Source organism: Magnolia sinica, chromosome 6, assembly GCF_029962835.1.
Source record: "Magnolia sinica isolate HGM2019 chromosome 6, MsV1, whole genome shotgun sequence".
NCBI classification, from domain to species: domain Eukaryota; kingdom Viridiplantae; phylum Streptophyta; class Magnoliopsida; order Magnoliales; family Magnoliaceae; genus Magnolia; species Magnolia sinica.
In genome coordinates this window covers 584,045-609,676 of record NC_080578.1, presented here as the reverse complement: position 1 = coordinate 609,676, position 25,632 = coordinate 584,045, and the positions used below count along the sequence as shown (strand labels likewise).

Here is a 25,632-nt window from a genome sequence, read left to right as displayed (position 1 = left end):
CTTGAATGTAGGGGAGAAAGTTGAGAATTCGTGGACCCACTTATCCATCCGCTGGTATCCACGGTTGGACACACATCCTGAACGGTTGTGATCAAGCATACACATGGACCCGAACAACGGATTTCAGTAGTCCGCGGACCAGTAGACGGGGTTTGTTTAGACATCTTTATTTTATAACCTCTGATGATAGGAAATAGGAAAGAAGCCTTCCAAATCCCAAATTCCCGTCTCCTGTCTTTGCCCACAAAACCTAATCTGAAAAAAAAAAAAAAAAAAAAAAAAAAAAAAAAAAAAGAAGAAGAAAAAGGAAAAAGAAAAATTCGAGGTGAGAAAATTTCGAAAAATAGATACTCTAGAGGGAGCTTATTATTATTATTTCTGTTGCAGAAAGAGACATAGACTCAAACAAGAAGAAGCTGAAAAACGAAGATAGATTGAAATCAGATGGGGCGACCTCCACATGGCGGAGGCCCTGCCTTCCGTTTCACCCCCACCGAGGTAACTCAATCCAATCCTCCTCAATCGGGTTCCAAATATCCGATTGCCTATCTTTTCAGTTTCAAGTTATTCTTTTTTATTCCTTTGCTTTTCATCTCTAATTCTCACTTCTCAATAAAAAAGGATTTAAGGATCAGGTTCGCACGTGAGGTGCTTCTCATGCGTGTGACAACGTAGTATCTAAGTGCATGCTAGCAAGCTCATACGACCGACTGTATTTCATTATCCAAGATGCTATGCCAATTTCGAACCGTAAAAGGCTTCACAATCATATTGGTTCCTGCTTTTAAGGGTGTGTTTGGTTTCACCAAATATGATGATATTTTGTGCAACCAATTGCAACCTAAGGAATTGTTCTTTCTGAGAGTTTGCAAAGTGTGGAAATTATCATAATGATTTGTTGGTCCAGATTGCAGATGTTTTAATTCTATCTAGAATCATGCATGGGTTGTTCACATCTTTCAGTGTTGCAAACCGTTTATTTGGTGGATCCCTCCTTGCATGATTGCATATGCTGTGTTGAAAGAAGAAGAATGAGGGAAAAAAAGGTTACACAATCATTGGCTTGCAAATGGACAGGTAAACAGAGAATTTGGTCAACTGTCTGTTTGCAATGGGCAAAAGCCTACTGGTCGAGTTGCTGTAATCGTTTGATGGAAGGTGGGCCACATCTGTCTAGAACACTTGCCTGAATTAAGGCACTGTTAATTCCAACTAGCCGTGCTTTTAAGGCACCTCTTGAAAGCTGTGGTTTGGAAACATGCACAAGGTCTCCAAGCATTCGAGGATAGACCTTCTACACATGCAAAAGATCCATATTAATGATAACTTATGAGATGTAAAATGACTGTGAATCATTCATTACTTGGATAAACCTGATGCGCCGTTGCCAGAGTCCAACAACTTTGAAAGAATCACAACCCCAATTCACTGTTTGATGTTTCCCTAATTTTCTTAAATTTTCTCTATTTTTTCCCCATTACTAGGTTGTGTTTGGATGCAATATTCATTTGAGTTGTGATAATTAGCAATGGAGAGGAAATGATCAAATCAGAATTACTTTCCTCAATATTTTTAACAAGTAGCATTCAAATTGCATTTAGATTCCTTTCAAATCTACCGTTTATGTAACATAATTGTGATTTAGAGACTTCAACATTAATACGAATACAAATTTAATTGCAATTGGGTCATTTGCTTTTTCAATTAACTATTGCAATTCAATTCAATTCAATTCAGCTCAATTGGGCATCCAAATGCAGTCTCACTCAACTGTCTGACTGTGTTTTTGCTTGATTGCTACCAATGCTCAACATGCTTGACTTGTATAATGGGGTCTGATGTTGACTCTCTCTCTCTCTCTCTCTCTCTCTCTCTCTCTCTCTCTCTCTCGTTCCTTTTTAAGGTGGTGGAGATGGAAGCAGCTCTGCAAGAAACTGATAGTGCAATACCTGCCCGTGAAGTCATCTGCTCTCTTGCAGATAAATTCAGGTATGTATGGAGATGTGCTTTCTTCAAATGCTTAACAGTACAAACCTCTATTGGTGCTATTATGGCATTGGAAAAAGAAATTGATGTAGCTGTTGTCTGGTTGAAGTGCGTCTGAAGACCGAGCAGGAAAGATTGTTGTGCAACCGAAGCAGGTTAGTCCCTGTCTGGTTTGTTTATCCATACAATGAGGCTGTTGGAAGCTTTTGTTCATTTTGAGTTGTTACAGGTGTTGAATTGGTTCCAAAATAGGAGGTACGCACAAAGGGTAAAAATGAGTAAGGCTCCAGGAAAGCTAAATGTCTCACCCATGATTCGGGACGAATCAGTTCCATCGAGAAATGTGCCTATTCCAGTTCCCGTTCCTTCAGGTAGTTTTTATAGACTTTCTTCTTCAGCCTTTGCTTTATTCTCGAGGGCTTATCTCTTGTTTGAATTGTTCTTCTTTAGTGGACTTGCTAGAAGCATAGAACTGCCTAGTTATATTCTAATCTACTCCTGGTGTGACGGTTACGAGACTTACTGACTCAACTCATGACCAGACTGAGATGACTCAGCGTAGGTGGTAGGCTGGGCTTAATTTGCAGGGAATCTCAACGGCTGAAAACTTGTCCTTAACTCAATTGACTTGGGTCAACCTGGTGAGCAGATGGTGAATCATCTAAGTCAATCAAAGTTGATAGGACCACTGCTGTGTTTATACCTTTAAGTCTGGCATATAAGAAAGTTAAAACACTTGGCAAGTTAACTTGTCAGGTTTACTCTGCTCATTGCAATGGGCAAATTGAGGCTGTTGGGGCCTGAGTTCGATGATTTTGGCCCTGACTATCTCCAAGAGAATTATTTTTATAGATTGAATTGTGATTTGAACATTTACATGCTTGTTTTCCATTGTCTTATTTTGCTTAAAGTTGAGGAGGTTTGGGGCCCGGGTCTGTTTAGGTTTGAACTTCTTTGGCTTGAGGTGGAAGGATTCACCGATATAGTGAAAGATTGGTGATTGTCTTCAAGGTGGAGGGGCGAGTGGGCTATTCTTTGTTTCAAAAACTCAAGCTGTTAAAAGGAAAAATCAATGCATGGAAAAGAGAGGTTATTGGCTACCAGGAGGCGGAGGCGCAAAACACCCTTAGTGATATTCAAGCATTGGATATCAAGAAAGAAGCTAGGGTTCATAAGAAGAAAAATCAGTGATGGATAATTTGTTGTAGGAATATGAAAACCGCTTGAAAGAAGAAGAAATTAAGCGGAGAGAAAGGTTAATGGCAACGTGGCTTAAGGAAGGGACAAGATCACTAAGTTCTTTCATGCTTCGGCAATTGCAAGGGCAAGGAACAAGGTGTTCCGTATCCGTTACGATATGCCCGTAAAGGCCGATATGTATAGGTAACAGCCATGACCGTTATGCGATACAGGGGTGAAAAAGGGCAGTTAGTTTTTTGAGGGCGTATCGGCCATTACGGTGGCCGTAAAGGCCGTTACTGGGAATAACAACTGTTACTCCCATAACGGTTGAAAAATGATCATTTTTTTTCTATTTAAATTCATTTTTCTCATCTTTTTCACTTTTCTCATTCCAAAAACTCTCTTATACCATTTTACAACATATTTCGACCACTCTTGCTATAGCTTTTAAGATTAAAATTGTGGATTGAAGTGATTTGAGTGAATAGAATCTTCGAGGGCCTTTTTTTCAAAAAAAAATTGAAAAAACAATATTTATGCCTTTTTCTGATTTCTAGTTGTAATGCTTGATTGTGATGTGTAAACATTAGAGACATAATCATATTAAACAATTCACTAGACAACCTGATACAACACTCTCACTAAAGAGTGGACCGTTACACTACCATAAATATGTTCAAAACAAAAAATGAATACATATTTGAAATATTTACATTATTATTGATTTTCTAGATATTTTTTCAGAATTTTTTGGGGCAAAAGAAAATTTTCAACCGTTATGGGGGTGTAACGGTTGTTACGCCCCTGTATCGGCCATTACGGCCAATATTTGTATCGGTAATGGTGGTGACCGTTACGGCCACCGTTATCGATACGGAATACCTTGGCGAGGAATAACATAATCCATAGTGTGGTGGTAGATGGTGTGACAGTGGAGGATAAGACAAAGGTATGTGACACAATTGTAACCTATTACAAGCAGCTTCTTTCCAAAGAGGAATGGGTGCGAGTCTTGCGACCAAAGCTTGATTGTCTTTCCTTCAACAAGATGCCGGAAGAGGTGACAACTGGCTTTGGTAATTCCGGCCTTCAAAGAGGAGGTTAAAGTGGTAATTGATGATTTGGAAAGAGACAAGGTCCCGGGGCTGGATGGCTTCCCATTGTCATTTTTTCAGGTGGTTTGGAAAATATTTAAAGGAGATGTAATGGCTGTCATTAGCAAAATTTTCAGGAGTGGTCATCTTGTGCATGAGATTGGGGGCATTGTTTATCGCTGCCATTCCCAAGAAAGATGGAGCAAAATGCTTGTAAGACTTTAGGCCAATAAGCTTGGTGGGTTCTCCTTACAAGATTATTGCCAAAGTGTTGGCTACAAGGTTTCGGTCAGTGCTAGTGCATGTCATCTCAATTGACTGTTTCATCGTGGGAGGATTAGATAGGGCATTGATAGCACATGAGGGCTTAGATACGCGTCACAGGGATGGCAAGAAAGACATCATCTGCAAGCTAGATGTTGAGAAAGCATATGATCATGTAGGTTGAGAATTTTTGAAATACATGCTTTGATAGGTTGAGATGTGGAGAGCGATGGAGAAGGTGGGTTCAAGCTTATGTTTAGTTGGCTTAATTCTTGGTGTTCCTAAATAGGTCACCAAAACGATTTTTCTGGCCTCAAGAGACTTGAAACAAGGAGATCTGCTATCTTTATTTTTATTTGTAGTGGTGATAGGGGCTCTAAACAAGTTGCTGGATAGGGGCACAATAGTGGGTCTCACAGATGGTTTCATGGTGGATAAAGGGGGTTTCCAAATCTCTAAATTGCAGTATGCCGATGACACTCCCCTTTTGTGACGTGGATGAGGTCAAAGTCAATAATTTAAGGAAAATTGTCCAATGCTTTGAGGTAGTTTTTAGACTGAAATTGGATACCGCATAAAGCGAAATGTTGGTAGTAGGTATATTGAAGGAGGTTGGGAAGCTGGCAGAGATTTTCATTTGCAGGGCTCTGAATATTCTTGTCTACTTATTTGAGTTTTCCTCCATGTATAAAAAATCCGACAAAGCACTTATGGGATGAGGTGATAGAGGGAGTCGAAAGAAAGTTGTCAGGATGGAAGTCAACACCTTTTGCTTGAGGGAAGATTGACGCTTATCAAGGAAACCTAAGAAAACTTACCTCTATAGTTTACGTCTCCGTTCAAGTGCCAAAATGGGTCTTGGACAGGATAGAAAGGTTTAGGCAAGACTTTTTATGGCAAGGCACCAAAGAAAAAGCAAAAGCTTGATTTGCTAAAGTGGGATGATGTTTGTAAGTTGATGAGGGAAGGAGGCATGGGTATTAAGGAACTGGATATAATGAATCAAGTGCTGCTCGGAAAATGGTTGTGGAGGTTCGGGACATAAGATGGTAGCCTTTGGAAAGAGGTGTTCATGTGCAAGTGCAGTGTGGAGGAGGGTGGGTGGTAGTTTAAGGACTCCTCCCTATATGGACATCGGCTCTTTGGAAAGTTGTAGTCAATTTAAGCACTAAATTCAAGGAAGCTGTTAGTTTCTCTTAGTGAGATGGTTCGAGGATTCACTTCTTGGAAGATAGATGGGCAAGTGAAAGAACACTTCAAGAAGAATTTTCGAGGTTAGCACATCTTTCAACAGACTTGAATGTCTTCATATCATGGTGCTTCTCAATAGTAGGGAATGGGCGGGCGTGTACCCATGTAGGAAGAACCCATTGGACGAGGAGTTGGGTGAGTTCACATGCTTGTGGAACTATCTTCAAGGTGTTAGCCCCTTGCCAGTAGTGAAGGATGCATTGGTTACTATAAGTAAGTCGGGTTGATTTTCAGTTGGATTTTTCTACAGGTTTCTTCGTGGCACCTACTACAAAAACTTTCACACCTTCGTATGGTATTACAGGGGCTCCTTCAAAAGTTGTGGCACTGGCATGGTTAGTGGGTCAGAAAAAGGTGCACTATTGACAATCTTCGAAAGAGGAACATGATGATAGCCAATGTTTGTACCTTGTGTGTGCAAAATGAGAAGTTGGTCGATCATCTCGTCATTCTCGACTATTTGCTTGCGAGATGTGGTCAAGGTTCTTTCGATTTTCAGTATGAGCTGCGCAATGCTGGGTTCGATTGAAGGTCTCTTCCTTGCTTGGCACGGGGGCAGGAGTGGGAGAAGTAGGAAGCTTTGGAGATTAACCTTCTTGGCAGGAATTTGGGATTTGTGAGGAGAGTGGATCAATTGATGCCTTTACGATAAAAGTTTGAGAGCTATCGATGTTTTTGGGAGGGCTAAATCGGATTACACTTGGGTGTTCTTGAAAATAGCCATGACCCTATAACGGCCCAAAAACATTTTTTTTTTTTTTTTCAGAAAAATAAAAAAATAAAAATGGAGCCATAACGGCCATTATCGCCTGTATTGTTATAGGTAACGATGGTGGCCATTACAACCACCATTATTGTTATGGAACACCTTGATTTGGTCATTTGACTCGTTTCCACTTTATCAAATGAATTATTGCAAGTGTGGGGGGTCCATACGATGGTGGTGGGTTGACAGCTTGGAGTGGTCTAAATGGCTAGGGTGATAGTGGTAATGGTCTTTGGTTGTAAACAAAAGAGATTACCTGGAAAGAGAATAAAAGAAAGAAGAATTGGAATCATTCCATAGCTTTACACCAAACTCCAATCACAAGAAGAATTTTGATTCAAAACAAAGCAAGAAGAAAACTTTATTCAATAGCCAATAATGCCCCAGGCTTTATATGTCCAAGCCTTATATACTCTATTTGGTGTGTTTTTACAAAAAACACCCTTAATACTTCCAAAACACCCTTAATATCAACTAAATCATAAAATAAATAAAAAAATCAAACTAATTAAACAAAATAACTAAAACTAGTCTCCAATATGAGTCCACGATCTAGACGACCCAACCATCAAAATAGTCCAACGGTCAAGATGCAAAATCCAACGGTCCGATAGATGTATCCAATCAATCCAACGGTCTAATACTCTCAACTAAGCAGCCCACATGCATCTTCCTAGTGTGGGGGGTCTTAAAAAATACACGATCATGCATGTGGGGTCTACAACATGGCTAGGAACTCGAATTGGGCCCACTAGGCTCCATGTAATGATTACCTAGCCATAAAGTAACCGGGGCAGCTTTCCTCCTCTAATAAACTCTAAAAGGTGCTCGGATGTCCTCATCAATTGGTTTTCTTTTTAACTCCAAGGTTTTGACAGTTATAGAAAAATTTGCTTTCACATGACTTCTAGGATGGCAATGCTAATTTTTTCATAGTGCAATCATGCAGAATTAGAAAAAGTAGTTTGGTTACAGGTTTGGCCGAGTCAAGGGCGATGGCCTGGGTATGAATGGTTTTTGAGTTGGTCAGGTAGGGTTATCTTAGGTATAGACTCATATATAGAGTTACGTCGAGAGACTTATAGAGCAATGCAAAATTGTGGTACACACACCCCCAACACATTTTCTTTTCCATGAACATCCTTTCACTGCCTCTACTTGCATCACTTCCTCCTCTACCTATTATTAATGAATCTTAAATTTTTTTTGCAAAAATAATTGGCTTACATGAATTCACGTATGTGAATATCTGCTCCCATTTCTGTGCATTGTTTTCTAGATACGTTTGTTTAATTGTTTCATTACTTCTACATGTAGGAGGCACCCAGATGGAGTTTGAAGCCAAATCAGCTAGGGATGGGGCATGGTTTGTATTTCGTACTGTTTTCCCCCTTAAATTCTGTTCACGGTATTGTATTATTACATTTCTATGTGAATTAACTTTTATGGTTGGTACATAGGTGCATGACAATGTAATTTCATGGGTTTGCATTAGTATTGCATTCTAAATGAATACAACTCTTCCTTTTTTGTCTGTTGCATTAATTAGCTATTGCATTTTAAATTGCTTAACCACTAAACATTTGAAATTTATGAATGCCTTAAATTATTATTTGTTATGCGCTTAAGCGACTGAAATTGAAATATCATTTTCATGTGAACTAAAGAATGGAAAAAGCTTGCATGGTGTCTTACTTCATTGAATGGATGCAATCTGATAAATGTGAAATTGTTTTGGGCTTTCCCCTTGCCCTTTTATAGCCTTCAATTTGAATCAACTCACTACTGACTGGCGCGGTTCTTGGTCTCCATCGCACATGGCTAAACTATCTAAGTCTACTTTCCCTCATCTTATTACATATTGGTGCTACACCCAAGTTCCCTCAAATGCATTCATTTCCAATCATATCCTTGTCTCTATTTCAACATCCTCATTCAACTACACTTGTCCTATGAATATGTTGTTCTTTAACTACCCAACATTTTATCCCATAAAGCATGGCTGCTTTTATAACTTTCCTATAAAATTTTCCCTTTAGTTTTCATTGGCACATGACGATCACATGAAACTCTAGAGGCACCTCCACTTTTTCCACCCAGCTTGAATTCCATGAGTAACATCCTTTTCAATCTCTCCTCTCTCAAGAATGATCAACCCTATTGAAAGTGGTCATTTTGGGTTATTTCTTGGTCAACAATCTTAACTAATTCCTTGTTTCCAATTCTATTGTTACTAAAATTGTATTCCATATACTAATACTCTGTTCTAGTTTGACTAATTTTAAATCCTTAATAAAGCATCCCTAATCTTTCTAGCTTTGAAAATAGGTTCACTACTTAAGCCAACTTACTCATACGTAAAAGTTTTATAGGTGTTTTTGTGACGTGGCATTGTCTTGATGTGTAGATTGCATCTGAGAGAAGAAATATAGCTTCCTAAATCTTAATCCTTACTCATCTAGGGAAATATTGTTATTGAGTAATGATCACTTGCAACTAGCTGTCGGATAACCCTGCCTCACATGTTAATGTATCATGCGCGTGGGACATCTTAGCCATTTGAAGGATGGGCCTAGTCATTGAAGATTGTTTGAAACAAAAATCAGGTAGGCCACATAATCACAATGAGTTTGACCATTGGGAGATCGGTTATGTTACGTTTAATCCCTTTATCTTATAACCCGCCCCCCCTCACACGGGTGGGGCCCGCCTCACACGAGCCACTTGCCTCGAGTGTGCCCCTGCATCCCATAAGCCACCCCACTCGAGCCCGGTGTGAAAATGCCCCTGCATTAATCACCGCTAGTGAGGAGTCTTGAACACGAGACCTCTCACTCTAATGCCACTTTGATGCAGGACAATTAACCACTTACTCTAAAAGCTCGAACTAATAGAGCATAATGAATTAATTCATTTATCTTATAGCTCAGGCCCCACATCCCATAGGTTAGGACCTCGACCGAACCCCCCTCGTGGGCCCCACTTCATATGGGTACCACCTCCCAGGAGCCACCCGCCTCACACGAGCCACCCACCTTACACGAGCCGCCCACCTCGAGTGTGTCCCCGCATCCCACAGGCCACCCTAGTCGAGCCCGGTGTGAAAATGCCCCTGCATTACAATATGGACATTTTACTTTATAAATGCCTAAGATGTAGAAAACCATTTCTATCAAACTAGAAAAGAAATGTTCTTATAAGGTAGACCTTAATATAAGTTGCGATAAGGTCAAGCTCTATAGGGCCCAGCATGATTTGGGTTAGACGTCCACCCTGGCCATCAAATGCACCCGTTCCTATTAGGCCTAGAGCCCAAAATCCAGACAGATTGCTGACTTAGGTGGGCCACACCATAGGAAATAGTTTAGAGTGGATGCCCACTCATTAAAATCTTCCTGATTGTTTGTGGGGCTCACCCAGTTGTGGTTCAGAAATCCGGCCTATTCATTGTTTATGCCCCACTTGGATGAGGGCCACCCACCAAATTTTTTTTCGTTCCAAAAATCAAGTGGGCCCCACGCAGTGTTCGAAATATCGGTATCGCACCATGTATTGCACCCTTGGGATACAGATACAGATACATATCTGTTATCGCACGGGATATATCGTTTGTATCGCATAATTTTTCGCACTTTTTGGGAAATATGGGGAAACATTTGGCAAATTGTTGAATTTTTCAATGAAACTTTAGGGATTATTAAAAAAGACCTTAATACACACTTTTAAATCATAAAATCTCAAAAAATAAGTGTACATAATAGTTTCATTTGTAAAGGGTCCTAGGATTGAATGGCTACAGTAGAAAATGTCTTGGGGCCACATAATTTTTGGATCAAGCTAATATTTATGTTTTCTCGTCATCTCGGTCTGTCATACCTTATGAACATATTGGATGACAACTAAACATTACTATGGGCCCTAAGAAAGTTTCAACAATAGGCATCATTGTTACCATGGCTTCCCGTGGCGTGGACCACTTGAGTCTCGGATTTGCCTTCTTTTTGGGCTCATGCCTTAAAATAACCTATCAAAATGGATGAACGGTGTGGATAAAACACATACATCAGGGTGGCCCTACAAAGCCCCCGACAATACCGTTACAGCTAGCTACCCAGTCTACTTGCGCTTGTAAGAAGGACACAGATTACCTACTGATAGGTTGAGTGGCGATACTCCTACTGAAGTGACATCACCAAGTTCTGTGGCCCCCACCATGATGTATTTGTTGTATCCACACCATCCATTCATTTGGAGAGATCATTTTAGGGTACAAGACAACGAATGAGGCAGATCCAGAGCAGTGGTGGACCCCACCATAGAAAACAGTGGGGAGAGTGACGCCACCGTTGAAACCTTCCTAAGGTCCACCATGATGTTTATTTGAGATCCAACCCTTTCATAAGTTAACACAGGCACGAAATAAGGGAAAAAACAAATATCAGCTTGATTTAAAACTTTTGTAGCCATTAGAAGTCTTTAATGGTGGGCATCACTCTCCCCACTGTTTTCTGTGGTGGGGTCCACTGGAGGTTTGGATCTGAATCATTCTTTGTATAATGCTTTAAAATGATCTCTTCAAATGTATGGACAGTGTGGATACAACACATACATCATGGTGGGGCCCACTTAACTTGGTGACGTAACTTCGGTAGGGAGTCTCGCTACTCAGTAGCTGGATGCAGATTTCCTGCAAAAGCCTTTGTAGGATGTTCCTGCATTGGGATGCTAGGTGGGGCCCACCATGATGTTTGTTATAAATCCACACCGTTAATCCATTTTGGGAGGTCATTTTAGGGCATGATACAAAAAATTAGATGTATCCAAAACTCAAGTGGTCCGTACGAGAGGAAACAATTTAGATTTAATAACCACCATTTGAACCATTTGTATGGCCACAAAGGTTCATATCAAGCAATATATTTGGTGTTTTCAATTCATCCGAGTGGGAATGACTTATAAACAGTTTGGATGGCATATAAATATAAAGGAAGATGCCAGGAAGTTTTTAACGGTAGGAAACTCTTTTCTCGGTTTTCCCTCTCGTCTGACCCACTTGAGTCTTGGATCCAACTCATTTTTGGTCGCATGTATTAAAATGAACTCCCACAAGGGATGGACGGTTTCGATTTATCACCAACATCACTGTAGGCCCCACCTTGTATCACATCACATGAACTTCCTGCGAAAGGCTTTCGTAGGAAATCCGTGTCCGTGAAAAAGGCAACCGAAGCCTTTGTTTTTTTGAAACCAGAGAGGGTTCCAGTTCTTCCTTCTCGGAACCCTAAATCTGAAAATCTCTCTCAAATACACTTCGACATTGGAGGGAATCGAAGATTTTTTCGCACTTACCTACGAACGGCTCACCGCTTCGATCGATTGACCCTCTTCTACAGGTACTGAATGCACTCATGAAAGTTTTCCTTTTTTACATATATATTTTTCGATTTTCTGGGGTGTTCTGATTTTTTTCTTCTGATTTTTCCGGCATTCCTGGCCCTTTAATTGCGAAGAAAATATTAAAATCCCTGAAAAAAAGCGGTAGAGGTGATAATATCTATCAATATCGCACGATATTTTGCGATCTCACGATATTTTGCAATATATAGCACGATACACAAGATTTTTTCAATTTTTTGTATTTCAAGGGCCTTCTGAGGGGTTTCGTATCGTTCGCCATCGATACCGATAATATCGGCCGATAGTATCGATATTACGAACATTGGCCCCACGAAGTGATTTTAGATGTTTAAGGCATGATTTCACACTTTAGGATGGTGTGGCCCACCTAAGTTTTAGATACAGATGATTTTTGGGATATATCATCACCTGGAGATGAGTCACTAGATGCACGGTTAGGATGTCTAATACACATCATGGCGGCGCTTGGAGCATGACCTTACCATAAGCAACAGGAAGCTTGATTATGCGATCTTCTCCTAACTAGAAATACATTCAACAATATTAATAATACATAAGTACTGCTAAAAGAAATACGCTAAGCTAGTATTATTGAATAGCCTTGCCCATCTACACGCCAACACAGTGCCAACATTGCATGTGGGCCATATTCATGCATGTGCTATCGTGTAGTAGGCTAGGCCATATGACATGTGGTCAGCAAACCTCACTGGTAACATACAAGAATAAAAGATAAACTAAGGTTTTTATCCCAATTGATGTGACCATGTGTCTAAGACTTGTTTGACAAGGGTTTCGGCCCTGAAAGTTTTGTAGAAAATGTAGTGCACTTCTTACGTAGAATTTTGTTCAATTGAAACTTGCCATCGCTAGTTTTGCTAATATATTTTGGACTTCTGTCTGTTAAACTTCAGTTCCTGCTAAATTCCTTGACTTCGCATCTATTTCTCATTATTTGATACAACTTTTTCCATTTTTCAGGTATGATGTTTCAACCTTTATTTCTCACAGGATGTTTGAGACAAGCGACCCGGTAATGCTCCAATATTCATCACTACTAAGAAGAGTTTATGAATGAGATAAATCGGACTTTCCCTATACAAGTGCAATGCATGTATTCGATAAATTGAATTTTACAGACATGCTATTATCAAACATGAATATGTTTGTCCGTGTCAGTGATGTAGGGCATGTTAATTGTAGTAATAATTAACACCTGATTTGAGGTTTTAGGTTTAAATTCTCATCAAATCTGTAACTCTTGGTTGAGTCACACTAGGGTTCCAAGCCGTGGCTCGGTGGTAGACAGAGTGTGTTTCAACACTGAGATCATTGGTTTGAGTGCCCGTGTGGGGTGTGTAAAAAAAAGGTTGAGTCACACCATCAATAGTAGGAGCCCTGCATCCTGAAATAATCCAATTTTAGGAGTAGAGGCCAAGAAAAACTATGTTCCATTCGGTACTTATCAATAAAAGGGTCTTTAGATGAATGTATAATTTTACCAAAGCAAAAGAAACTGCAAGCGTCTTTAACTATTCATTAATTCGTTTTAACCATCTATTTTAATAGAAACATGGATATTACTAAAACATCCTTAGATTCTGTCACAACTATGACAAACCTTCAATAAATCAGTGATAATTCACTCAAATGTCAAAATTGCATGACCTTGAGCTCTTTTGATAGCTAACTCAATGAACTTTTAAATGGGACCAATTTGTGTCAGTCCAACATTGTTTTGGAGGGTTCCATATGGGAGAGGTAATAGCTAGGAAATACGAGTTGGATAATAGGGGTAGGTGGATTAGGTCTTCATCTTTGAACATGGCATCATATTTATGGAAAGTGGTGGCGTAGGCAAAAAACAGGGTGTGGGCATGGGTAGTTTCTCATTTGGGGGATGGGATGACCATTAGGTTTTGGGAAGATATTTGCGTGGAGCAAAAGTTGAGTGAAGCGTTCCCCCATTTGGAGTCAGATTTGAGGGTGGACAGATGCTTTTCAATTCAAGGAGAGATTGTTACTTGGGTACTGTCGTCCCATAGAAATTTGATTGATGTAGAGACAGAAGATTTTATTCGGTTGCTAGATTTGCTCTCTAAAGTATCCTCAGTGCCTGCGAAAGGCGAAAGTGGATTCAATGGTATGGCTGAAGGACAAGTCGGGTAAATTCTCTATCAAATCTTTTTATAAGTTTATATGTGGAGTTGGCGCCAGCGAAGAGATCAGCCCGACATCTTTTGTTTGGCATTATGGAGCTCCTCCAAAGGTTGTGGTGCTTGCTTGGTTAGTGGGAAGAAAAAAGGTGTTAACAATGGACAATCTCTGCAAAAGAATGATGATTATCCTGAATGTTTTGCTTAATGTGTTATCAAGGCGAGGAATTGGTGGATCATCTTTTCATTCATTGTTCGTTTGCAAAAAGGTTTTGGGATTGCTTCTTTGATTTGTTCAGGGTTGCATGGGCGTCATCAAGTTCTATTGATCAGTTTATGTTGGCATGGCATGGTGGAGGTAAAGGGAAGATCTGGAAAAAGTGTGGCGTTTGTGTTTAGTAGCGGGTTTATGGTCCATATGGCTAGAAAGGAATGATCATTGTTTTAGGAATCGGTAAGGAGAGGTATTGGAGGTCTTCAAAAGGGCAAAATCACATGTAATGAATTGGGTGATTGTATTGAAAGTTATTTCTCAATTCCTGATAAGTTGGCTTGAGCTGTAATTTTCATTTTCTTTGTTTTTAGTTTTTTACAAAAAAAAATTTGGCTCCGGCCTTTTATGAATAAATTTATCATCTTTCAAAAAAGTCAGTCCAACATTGTTTTGACACCCCGAATGTGGCTGCAAACTAAGTGATGAAACTGTTGACTGGATAAGTAACTCTAACAACTCTGCTTAAATAAAGGAATAAGAGACTAATTACTCAAACAACTAGAATATTTTCTTTATTATGACATAATATTATTTTATAGGATAGCCATTAGACCGGCCAAGCTTTATGGGACAAAATGTGTTTTTTTTTTTTTGTTTTTTGAACGATGACAATTTTATCGAAAAAAGGCTGAAGCCAAAAGAATACCGATGATTCTTCCTATTGTGCGTCTTCTATGGTACAAATCTGATGAATTGGTGAATCATCTTTTCTTACATTGTGACTTTTGCGGCAAAGATTTGGGTCGAGTTCATTGCCAATCTTGGGCATCAATGGGTAATGCTGGGTTCTGTTGAAGCTCTATTCCTCTCTTGGCATGGTGGAGGAAGTGGGGAGATAGGGAAGAAACTATAGCATTTGTCTCCCTGTAGGAATTTGAGTTCTTTGGTGGGAAAGAAATAGCCGATGTTTTCAAAATCGGGAAAAATCATCCTTAGAAGTATGCAAAATGGCCAAGGAGTTGCTTCTAGAATGAGCGGTTGCCGCAGAATTCATCGGGTTAGATCAGTTTTATACCTGTTGTAAAGAGTGGTAGCAGTGTGTCTCTAGTTCCTGTTTCATTTTGTGTCTTCTTTAGGCTTTTGCCTTTTCTCAATAAAATTGTCACTGCCTCAAAAAAGGAAAAAGAAAAAATAGTACAGATGACCAAAAAAGAAAAACAAAAAAACAAAAAAAAACAAAAACAAAACACCCAATTACAACTCTATCCAAACAGCCCTTAGACACTCTTGATTATTGCTCAGGTATTCAATTGTGAGTTCTACTCCTAGGCTTTCAGGGGACCCACCCTTGGCCTAGATCAGTTGGACTCGGACACGAGGTGTCGTGTCGGACTTGGGGATTTTGGAGAGCCCAAAACCCTAAGATATCTTGGAAGATATTTAATGATATTGAAAAATGCATTTCTATATAATTTCGGTAGTGCATAAGGTATTGAAAAAAATGGTCCACATTACTAGAAAGACATTACAGCTATGTTAATAAAATTCTGATACTGCTAAAATAGATGAAGTTTCTTCTTAATTTGGTCTCTGTATGCTCAGCATGTGAGTTGATGAGGATGTCCATATGCCGGATACCTGTTCTTTAGAAAATGTGCTTATTCTGTGATTTTCTCAAGAGAATGTAGTAATTGTATACTTGTGCCAGCTCCTAACTTGGTAAAGGCCACTACTTTTCAAAGAAAAAAGAAGAAGAAGAGGGAATTAGGAGATCTGGAGAATGGTAGATTTTGACAATCACAATACATTTGTGTGCTCTTGTAGAAAATGGTGAATTGTGTTTATTTTCTTGTTCTTTAATTTGACAGATTATGGTTTCCATTAAAGAAACATGATTCGTTGTTTACATTTCAGGAAGTTCGGGTTCGGTTTTCAGGATTTGGCGCAGAGGAGGATGAGTGGATTAATGTGCGCAAGTGTGTGAGACAGCGGTCTCTGCCATGTGAAGCCACGGAATGTGCTGCCGTAGTTCCTGGAGACCTTATACTCTGTTTTCAGGTTCTGTCATTTTATATGCTTTCTATTTTAAGGTGCCACTCAATTTAGCAGGCCAATCTAAAGTTACCTCTGAAAATATTCAGGAAGGTAAAGAGCAGGCATTGTACTTTGATGCTCATGTCCTTGATGCTCAAAGACGAAGGCATGATGTACGGGGTTGTCGTTGTAGGTTCCTAGTTCGTTATGACCATGATCAGTCTGAGGTTTGCATCCCTTGTTCATCATCATCATCATTTTTATTTTTTTGTTCCATGCTTCCATCTTGAAATTCTGCCCTCTCCCTCCCTCCCTCCCTCCCTCCCTCCCCCTCTCTCATTTGAAAAAGTTATATATGAGAATATACACAATTATGGACCAATTCAGTTGTTCAAGTCAGTTAAAGCTGATTGTTTTGCTACATATGCTAAACCAAAATTACATTTGGTAACCTTGTAGTCTTGAGGCAGTTATTCAATACTTGTTTCCTTTCTCTTTTATTGTAGGAAATAGTACCACTAAGAAAAATCTGTCGTCGGCCTGAAACTGATTATCGGTTGCAACGACTGCATGCATCCAAGGATTCAGCATCTGTGGGGCAACAGAACATGATGAAAGATCCTTCTTTGGTAAGCTCTTCCAGTGATTTCAATTCGGCAGGCCTGAAGACCCGAAGGCAACGCAAAGTGGAAGGCAGTACAATGGGCGATACAGGTACTACAACTTCAGTTCCTCTTACAAATGAGACTGCAAATGTGGAAACTACTATGACAATGAAGGTTGAAAATAACAAAGCACTACCAGATACCTGCACCAGCAATGTTACATTGTCCATTGCCAGTGGTGAAAATGTGCAAGAAACATAGTCAGGTAATTGTGTTACTTTTACCTCTTCTGCATTATATTTTGGATTGAAACTGTGTACTGTAAAAAGAAACACACATTTGTATGATCTGAATCATGCATCGGATGGGCCCTGCCATGGAAATAAGCTGGTTGAGCAGTGCCCAGAAACTGACTCTCGTAGCATCCTAACCATCAACTGCTGGACTTCTATGGATTGCAAATGGGTGGAAAAACTGTCCTATCAATGGTCACAGGTCCTTAAATTGGTGGTTGGCAGATGTGGCTTTTGGGGTATGGCGTATCTGTGGTTTGTTCCATCAGATCAATGGTTTGGATTTCATACATGTGTGCCATCTCTACAAGGATTGGGTGTCTAATATCACTGGATCATTTTCTTTTTCATAATAAGTATTTTATGTTCTAGAATATTTTTTTAGGCTTTGTAATATTTTTGAATGTAAGGAACCATATGCTATGTGGCCTGCATCTTTGCACATTATACATGGGTTTTCAATTATTAACAAGTGGAGCTGATGGTTTTGTAATTCAGACCAGTGGTCTGTTCAGTAGACCCCAATTCTTAGGTGTAGTCCATCTGCTGTTGGGACAAACAGATATGGGTTTGGATTATTGGACCATGGACCCCACCTGTCATTGAAAACCAAGGATTAAAATCAGTGTATTGGGTATCATATCATTCACCACCGATAAGGCGGCCAATACAGCATCTTTCATGGACCATACCAGTACTTGTTGGGTGATATGTACTGGTTTCGGACAATACTTCAAACCTTGTTCAAAACTGTTGTATACTGTGCAAAGATGCAAGCCAGGTTTCATACAATTCCTCTTGGAATGTAGAGTTAAGCAAAATAGCTAGAAAATGGCGAAATGAGCTAACATGATTCTTGCGTTTTTATTTTTATCTTTTACATGATTCTTGCGGTTAACATATGTCAATGACCACAGGTGTGCAAGGTCCAAGTTGCTCATCAGGAGGACCCCTTCGTGTAGATCCCATGGCCCAAAAATCAGGTTTGTCTGCTCCTCAGGTAGGCTACACTTATGTTTAATATGGACCATTGGTCATTCTGTTTTTAACCATTTATTTCGTGTGTTGTGTGGCCTACTTGATCAGTAGAATGGTCTTGTTTTTGGTTCAGGGCATATTCACAATGGTGGCCACTTGGTGAGCAGTTTGGATCCTGCGCAAGTTGGCACACATGAGCTGCAAGTTTATTGGAAGATGCAATCACACAAGTTCTTTTATCAGGGCTGAAATAGTTCACAATGAGAAGTACATTTTTATTACAGACTGGAATTTTTAAATTTTCAAAAGAAATACTTCAACCATATTCATTTTTTTTTCTTTTTTCCTTTTTGGTATTTGTATCTCTTATCTGTATTCACATTATTAGACTCAAGGTAATTTTGGAATATTGCCTTTTAAATATGTGAAAAAGGACCGATCTTGGTTGCATGGTACAGCCCATTTTTTATGCTTTCAGAAAAGCATGGACATTGGGAAGTCTTTAGACTGGTGTTACAGTTTTTATATGTGGGCATATGGTATTGTAGTCGGGACTGTTGATCTGATAGGCCACCTATGGATGGACATGCCAGGTTTGAAGATCCTATTAACCCTGTCCCCGTTTTTTTTTTTTTTTTTTTTTTTGGCATTGGATGCGGATTGTATCCATATTCCTTCACTGTATATTTGCAGGCAACTGGCAGTAGGGTTAGGTTTGTTCCACCAAGGAGCTCTTTTGGCCATGTTCCATCCATTGCTGTGCATATAGGGTCATTATTTTGGATCAGCAAATAATGGACTTCACCTGCACAAGCTAAGAACTCAAGGATCACAGAAAGCATCAAACGCTGCTACATTCCCAGATTGTCACTTTTAATTAAATTAGGTCACGTTGTTATCAAATGTCGGCATGTTGGACAACTACACTTGATAGTAATTGAGACGTGTGCCAAAGAGGTGGTGCAGTTCACAGCATTTAAACGATATGAAACACATTCACTTCCATTTTAGAGTACTGAATTTAGGTTTACCATTTCTGAATGCTTGTTTAGTAGTTTTAAATTGTTGAACATATATTGAGTATATTTGTTTGTAAGTTTCACTCTCTTTTTTTGGGTACCATTTCATTTCTTTTGCAGAATGATCAACCACGGTGTTAAGGGGGGGATACCCTGTCGTCATAAATGAAAAAAAAAAAAAAAAACTACCATGATGCCTTTCTTGGTGTTACATGAAGCATTGTTTGTAGCTCCTCAATGATCCACCTGTGCGTATCTAATTTCTAAAGTTCACAACATATGTTTCACTCTCTTTTCAAATTCTAAATTTGCGATTTTTGGGGACCCATGCGGTAATTGCAAATTGGGAATTTTCTGGGGTCGTAAGTGTGAAAAGTAGAATAGATATGTAGCAGATACAGATGAAAAACTATATCTACATTGTAATGGTCCTACAGTCCTTTTTTGTTGCTGCTGCTGCTGCTGCTGTTCTTTTATTTTATTTAATTAATTAATTTATTTATTTTGGGATCTGTAGGTCATTAAGAAGTTTGAGCAACTGACCCTCAATGATGAATGGAACTCGAACCCACTATTGTCTTTTCTATTTGGGAAGATGGAAAGATTGTTGCTGCTGCTGTAGTGGTCCCTTATTATTAGTATTTTTTATTTTTTTTTTTCTTTGCTCTCTCTCTCTTCTTTTCTTTTTTTGGTTGTTGGTTTGTTCTACCATTCAGAAGAAGAAAAAATAAAAAGAAAAAAAAATAGTGAAGTGATACTTTTTCTTTACCATCTATCAATGTAGACTATTGCCTAATCACATTCATGTAGTACTGATAAACACATGGGTACCATTGCATGCAATGGTATGTATCATCTCCGTTAACATAAAATGTAGGTTTGGATTGAGAGTGCTCACGTGCTTATGCAATGTCATTCTTGATTCTGTCAAGAGAGGAATGCTAATATTATCAGGCCATTACATAGAAGTTATGCATAGCAAACATTTCTGGTGTTGGGTCTGTTGTTCTGGTGGGCACGACTTCAATAGGTAATATCGCCAAAATTTGAAGGGATTGGCCTCTAGTGACCCCCTCTTGTCCTGAAAAAGGAATGGTTAGAGCAGCGGACTACATTGAACCGGTAAAATTCGCAACTGGATGGTCAGAACGGTCCAATAACCATGAGTTTTTGCCTGGCCCATATGAAGTGGACCATGTGATTGATGTACATTTTTGGCAGAGGTCCCTTGAGGAGTGCAAAAGGAAAATGCAGCTAGCTGTTCTTTATCCATTCCGTTCTTAGAAAGCTATGAGAGAGCATGTAATTCGAATGGTTTGAAGGAAACGTATGTGGGTGGGTGAGATCCGGTCATTTTTGGAGGCTTATACAAAATGGGATGTGGATTTCAAATATGGAGTGTTTGGTTTATATGAAGATTTAGACAAGGAGACACATCTGGGAGACCTATGCTTTTGTTTGGTCTTAGTAGAAGACATGAATTAATAGGGGCTATACTGCACCAGATCCAAATACACCCGTCAGCTATGTATCTCATCTCGAGTGCTTGTTGCATGGTTTCATTGCAATTCAGTCATTTTTTTCTTCTTTATTTCATTTACTATATGATGTTGAGTTAGGACATACCCATCATGTAGGAGAGTGGGAGCTCTTGTGCCAGCCCTCGGGGTAAGGCCGAGAATACAAATGTCCATGCCAAGTGGACCCCACACGCACGTGTAATGGAGGAGATGAGATGTGAGATGATGCTCTCTCTCTCTCTCTCTCTCTCTCTCTCTTTGGGGAAAGGGGATGGCCGTCCAAGCTCTCAAGAATCTGGGTTTTCTAACATTTCTCTTCTTTGAGATATGATATATTTATAAAGACGGATTTCCAAAGGTGTACGGCTTATAATATTTCACCACTAAACCATTTTCATAATTCCTACACAAATGGAATTCGATAAATCTATCTTATTTATACATGTACATCTAATCAAATCATTCCACTAGCATGATCATTCACCAAAGACTATACCCTTTCCGATAAAGTGGTAGGCCATCAAATTGCCATCAAAGGAGATCAAAAATAGTTTTAACGTCAAAGCAAATTTTCAACAATTGAAAACCTTTGTAGAACCTTTTAAAATCATTTTGAGTGTTGGGTGATCTCTTAGGTCTATGCCATAAATAAATTCCTTAAAAAAAGCATTGAATCTCTTGTTGGGCAATGCAACGATAAATAGAGTTTGATAGATGTATCTAATTGCACTAATTTTTATTGGCCACATGGTAGCCTCATAAAGCAAGTCAAAATACATATAACCAAGGCTTTGACCCTCACACATCCGCAGACTTCTAATGTATTATCATGTCTAATCATAGCCCAAGCAAATGGTCTTTAAACTAGTGAATTGATCTCGATTCACCAAAGCAAGTCTAGGAAGAACTTGCATCCATAGAAAACTTACACTCCTATGTAGCATAAAGCTAAGGCAAACCAATGCTAAATTATGCGGGATAGTAAAGACTTTCCATCCCAACTCGAGTCATTCACCTCATACAGGATGACCATACCGACATTCATATGATGATTACAGGCCCATCTTAAAACCTTTGATAGTCATGTAATAATAGGATACCTAGATTCATGGACCACAACTCTTCCTTAATGACCATTATGTCTAATTCCAAGTTCTTAAAGACAATAAGAGTAATCACTCATTTACTTCACACACACACACACACACACACAAGATAACACAATATGTCAACTAAGGTATAGTAATTTGTCTCACTGAAACCCTAGGTTATCATGATATAAGAATAAAATCATCATCATCATCATCATCATATTCACATGGGTAGAAAACACGATAAGTAAATTATTGACAACTTATAGTAAAATTTCCTCATTATTCTGTTTTTTTTAAAAAAAAAAAAAAAAAAAAAATTTAAAATTAAAATTTTAATAACATGCAGACATCACACCCACCCAGCCAAACAGAGGAAATGGCAAACAACAATGCACCAGCCATATTGGGTTGTAACCCAATAAGGTACGTTATGATTATAAATGAGGTAATGAGTTGGTCATCTTTAGGCATCATACCGTCTCTAGATTTCCACTAAATTAATTTAGTATCAGAGAGACTATTTTCAGATTAGAGTACGTTTCACTTTTTATGTAGTTTACAATTTGGTATTATGTAGCATGCATTGCCTTAAAATGGGCACGTGCAGATATGGTTGGAAGGTCGGAACTGTCCATATTCCAACCTTGTACTGAACAGACTATTCTAACCACAAATACATGTAGTTGTAGTTGTGCATTTTCTTCTCACCCATCTGCATTCAAATCCATAAAAATCAATGGTAACATCATATCGACCTGATTATTAGATTGTGACCCATCCTTCCCTCCCCGTACCCCCCAAAAAAAAAAAAAAATAATAAAAATTGAATAGTTTCGGCCAACAAAATATTTAAATGTGTGAATGTACGGGTTATCTGGTGGGCACCATTCTCTGATGTTTAAAGTGAGTGGCACGCAAGTTTTTATGAAGCCGAGCTGTAAAACGATTGGAACAACACAGCCTCTTTAGCTGCTGAATAACGTGACCGCTAACTACCTCTTCAATGTTTTTAGGTTTCTTTATGCTCTACTGACTACTCTGCTCAGCCTAAATATCTGCTCACTTCCCTCGCTTCATCTACCTCACCACCTGCATCCACACTTTTCGATTCCAAAGGTTCAATGATAAATGGCCCTTATTATACATATAACAAATTTTGGACAATCTCACTGTTGTATTTTGTTTTAAAATAATACTAAAATTTGATTTTCAAATTTTTGGTTCAAGGATGGCCGGTTCATTAGATGGTTAGGATGGCCGGTTCAAGGCAAGTTTTGGTTACTGGCCAATCAACTGTGATCCAGTGGGATCCATGGTTTAGATTTCCATAGACACTGCCACGTGTACAGTACTAGATGAAATTGGGGGCCATAAACTTTGTGAATTAGATCCTTTACCCTTTTACCAATGGGCACTTGAACTCGTGATTTCAGCGTTGAATTGTTGCATATCTACTAGTAGTAGTAGCCATGTTAGACAAAGGCTAGGTAATTACTCAGCCAAAAACCCTTCAAGAAAACAAAAGAAAGAAAGAAAGGGTGGCCATGAGTCAGCTTAGGATAAAATCGAATTTTGTCATGTAGTGATGTGATACTATTTCTTTGGCTTGCGCAGATAAGGTTGTGTGATACTGGAGCAAATAACTTTTCTATCTAATTTCAAAAGTTTATCAAGTTGAATAAAGCAACTATTCAACCATTTTTAGTGGGCCAATGAAATAGTGTCACGTCGCGGCTTGATTCACTCGGTGTTATCCGAGCTTGACCTCATCAGCACCCTAAGAAAAAACTTGCCTATATCTTTGACAGTGCAGAGCTCCACTCACATCTTGCCATGTCAATGAACCATTGTTGAAGGTGGTGATCCTCCAAGTCCAAAACATTGGGAGGTGGTTTATCGATTCCCACCATTGGTCCGTTGTTCTCTCTTTTGAACGTTGAGATTTTCTTATCAACAGTAATTGGAGCATTGTTAATCACCTTCAACGGTCTGGATTACCGAACCAAGTGACCAATTTTCAGAACTGAAGTCACTGAACTAACGTTTGGACCAATATATGAATCAATGGGTACTCCATCAACCTTGGACTGACGGAAGCTGCAGTAAAAAAGGAAAAAGGGACGTTTTCTTTTTCATTTCTTTGATTTTCTAATAAAGAGGAAATCCAACATGCGGCATTCATTAACGCGGATTAAACCGTTCAAATCGTGAAATCTACCACGTATAGGTTCTCACCATCAAAATCAGATGCGATGAACGGTTCAAACCTCACGACGTCCGTTTGCGATGAAGATTTCCTGCCAAAGCCTTTCGCATCACTTGCCTGAGCTGGGAAGCTAGGTGGGACCCGCAGTGAAGTATGTGAGAAATTCACCTTGTCCATACGTTTTGCAAGAAGGAAATATGAGAAAGAAATGACTAGTGTTGAAACCTTCCTGACTTCACTTTGAAATGCCATCCAAAACACAAAAAAACTTATCCTGATAGAAAACTTTTGTGACGATACAAATGTTTCAACAATGGTTATTCAATCACTGCTGTTTCCTCTCGTGTGGCCCACTTGTGTCTTGGATCCCGCTCATTTTTCACCTTATGCCCTAAAGGCTTGAAAAATGGATGGAAAGGATGGATTTCTCACAGACATCACGGTAGCCCCACCTAGCTTCCAGCGCAGGAACAAGGAAATCTAGTCAGTACGGGGATTGTGTGGCCACCCTGCCCCCACCAAACTCCATTGTGGCAGGATTACGGTGGCCATCATGATGTATGTGTTTTTATCTAAACTTTTTATCAGTTTTTCCGGCTCATTTGATGCTATGACCTCAAAATTGAGACACATCCAAAGCTCAGGTAGACCATACCATAGAAAACAGTGGGAATGAACTCTTACCATCCAAAACTTCTTGGAGGGCCACAAAAGGCTTTTATTGTTATCAAGCTGATATTTTTGTTTCCCCCTTTCGCCCAGGTGAAAATGACGTTATGAATAGGTTGGATGACAAAATAAAAATCAGTGTATGCCTGAAAAGGTTTTAACAGCTAGTGGACATTATTATATTCTCACTGTGTTGTGTTGTGTGGTCTAGTTGAAGTTTGGATATGTTTCAATTATGGGCCCATCCCATAAAATAAGTTGGTAAAATAGTTAGAAGATGGATAAAAACACATACATACATCAAGGTGAGCCCACAGAATGACCAGTCCTCACGATTGTTGCCATTTTAGTCTACCATGAATGCCCGACTAAGCATTAGTGATGTGTACCAAACTTAAAGCAAGAGCTACCCATTTCCCCTACTTTTGGTTAGGGTAGATACATGGAGCGTGGAGGGGTACACGGATTGGGTACTGCTCTTACCTACATTCATGTCGGTAGATGTAGGTGGAGACACACTGTGATGAAGCTCATGGAGCCCACCTTAATATTTATGTTTAATGAGCCCAATATTAAAAAATGTTCGATCTCAGGTGGACCACACCATGGGTAGTAATAGAGATTGAGTATTAAAAATTTTCTTGGGAGCTATAAAAGTTTTGGATAATCTAATATTTGTGTTTTCCTTTAATTTAGATCCGTGAGACCTTTCAACAGGTTAGATGGCAAATAAATATTATGGTGGGCCTTTAGATGTTTTTAATAGTGGGCGTTCAATGACCACTATTTCCTATATTGTGGTCCCCTTGATAATCAGATCTACTTATTTTTTGGATCATGTCCTAAATTAAGCTACAAAAATTGATCGAGGATGTGGATATAC

The 25,632-nt window shown here is 39.2% G+C and overlaps 1 protein-coding gene across 2 annotated transcripts; it reads left to right on the top strand.

Annotated features, from left to right (window-relative positions):
• Positions 1-268: 268 nt before the first annotated feature.
• LOC131247853 (protein SAWADEE HOMEODOMAIN HOMOLOG 2-like) lies at positions 269-19,898 on the top strand. Of its 2 annotated transcripts, XR_009172062.1 has the most exons (11): positions 270-498; positions 1,904-1,989; positions 2,096-2,141; positions 2,216-2,357; positions 7,861-7,909; positions 12,943-12,994; positions 16,246-16,389; positions 16,473-16,592; positions 16,872-17,235; positions 18,181-18,263; positions 18,375-18,691. XR_009172062.1 is itself a non-coding variant. In XM_058247765.1 (10 exons), exons 1-9 carry the CDS (start codon positions 445-447, stop codon positions 17,229-17,231), a joined length of 1,053 nt encoding a protein of 350 aa, XP_058103748.1. In that variant the 5' UTR covers positions 269-444; the 3' UTR covers positions 17,232-17,235; positions 19,778-19,898. The 2 variants fall into 2 exon arrangements, 1 of the variants encoding a protein (XP_058103748.1); XM_058247765.1 differs by lacking the exons at positions 18,181-18,263; positions 18,375-18,691 and adding an exon at positions 19,778-19,898 and having other exon boundaries at positions 269-498.
• Positions 19,899-25,632: the final 5,734 nt, after the last annotated feature.

Coding starts and splice junctions, on each gene's coding strand:
- LOC131247853 (XM_058247765.1), top strand. CDS start 445: ATGGGGCGACCTCCACATGGCGGAGGCCCTGCCTTCCGTTTCACCCCC. Junction 2,142..2,215: donor TTGTTGTGCAACCGAAGCAG/GTTAGTCCCTGT, acceptor GAGTTGTTACAG/GTGTTGAATTGGTTCCAAAA. Junction 7,910..12,942: donor TCAGCTAGGGATGGGGCATG/GTTTGTATTTCG, acceptor TCCATTTTTCAG/GTATGATGTTTCAACCTTTA.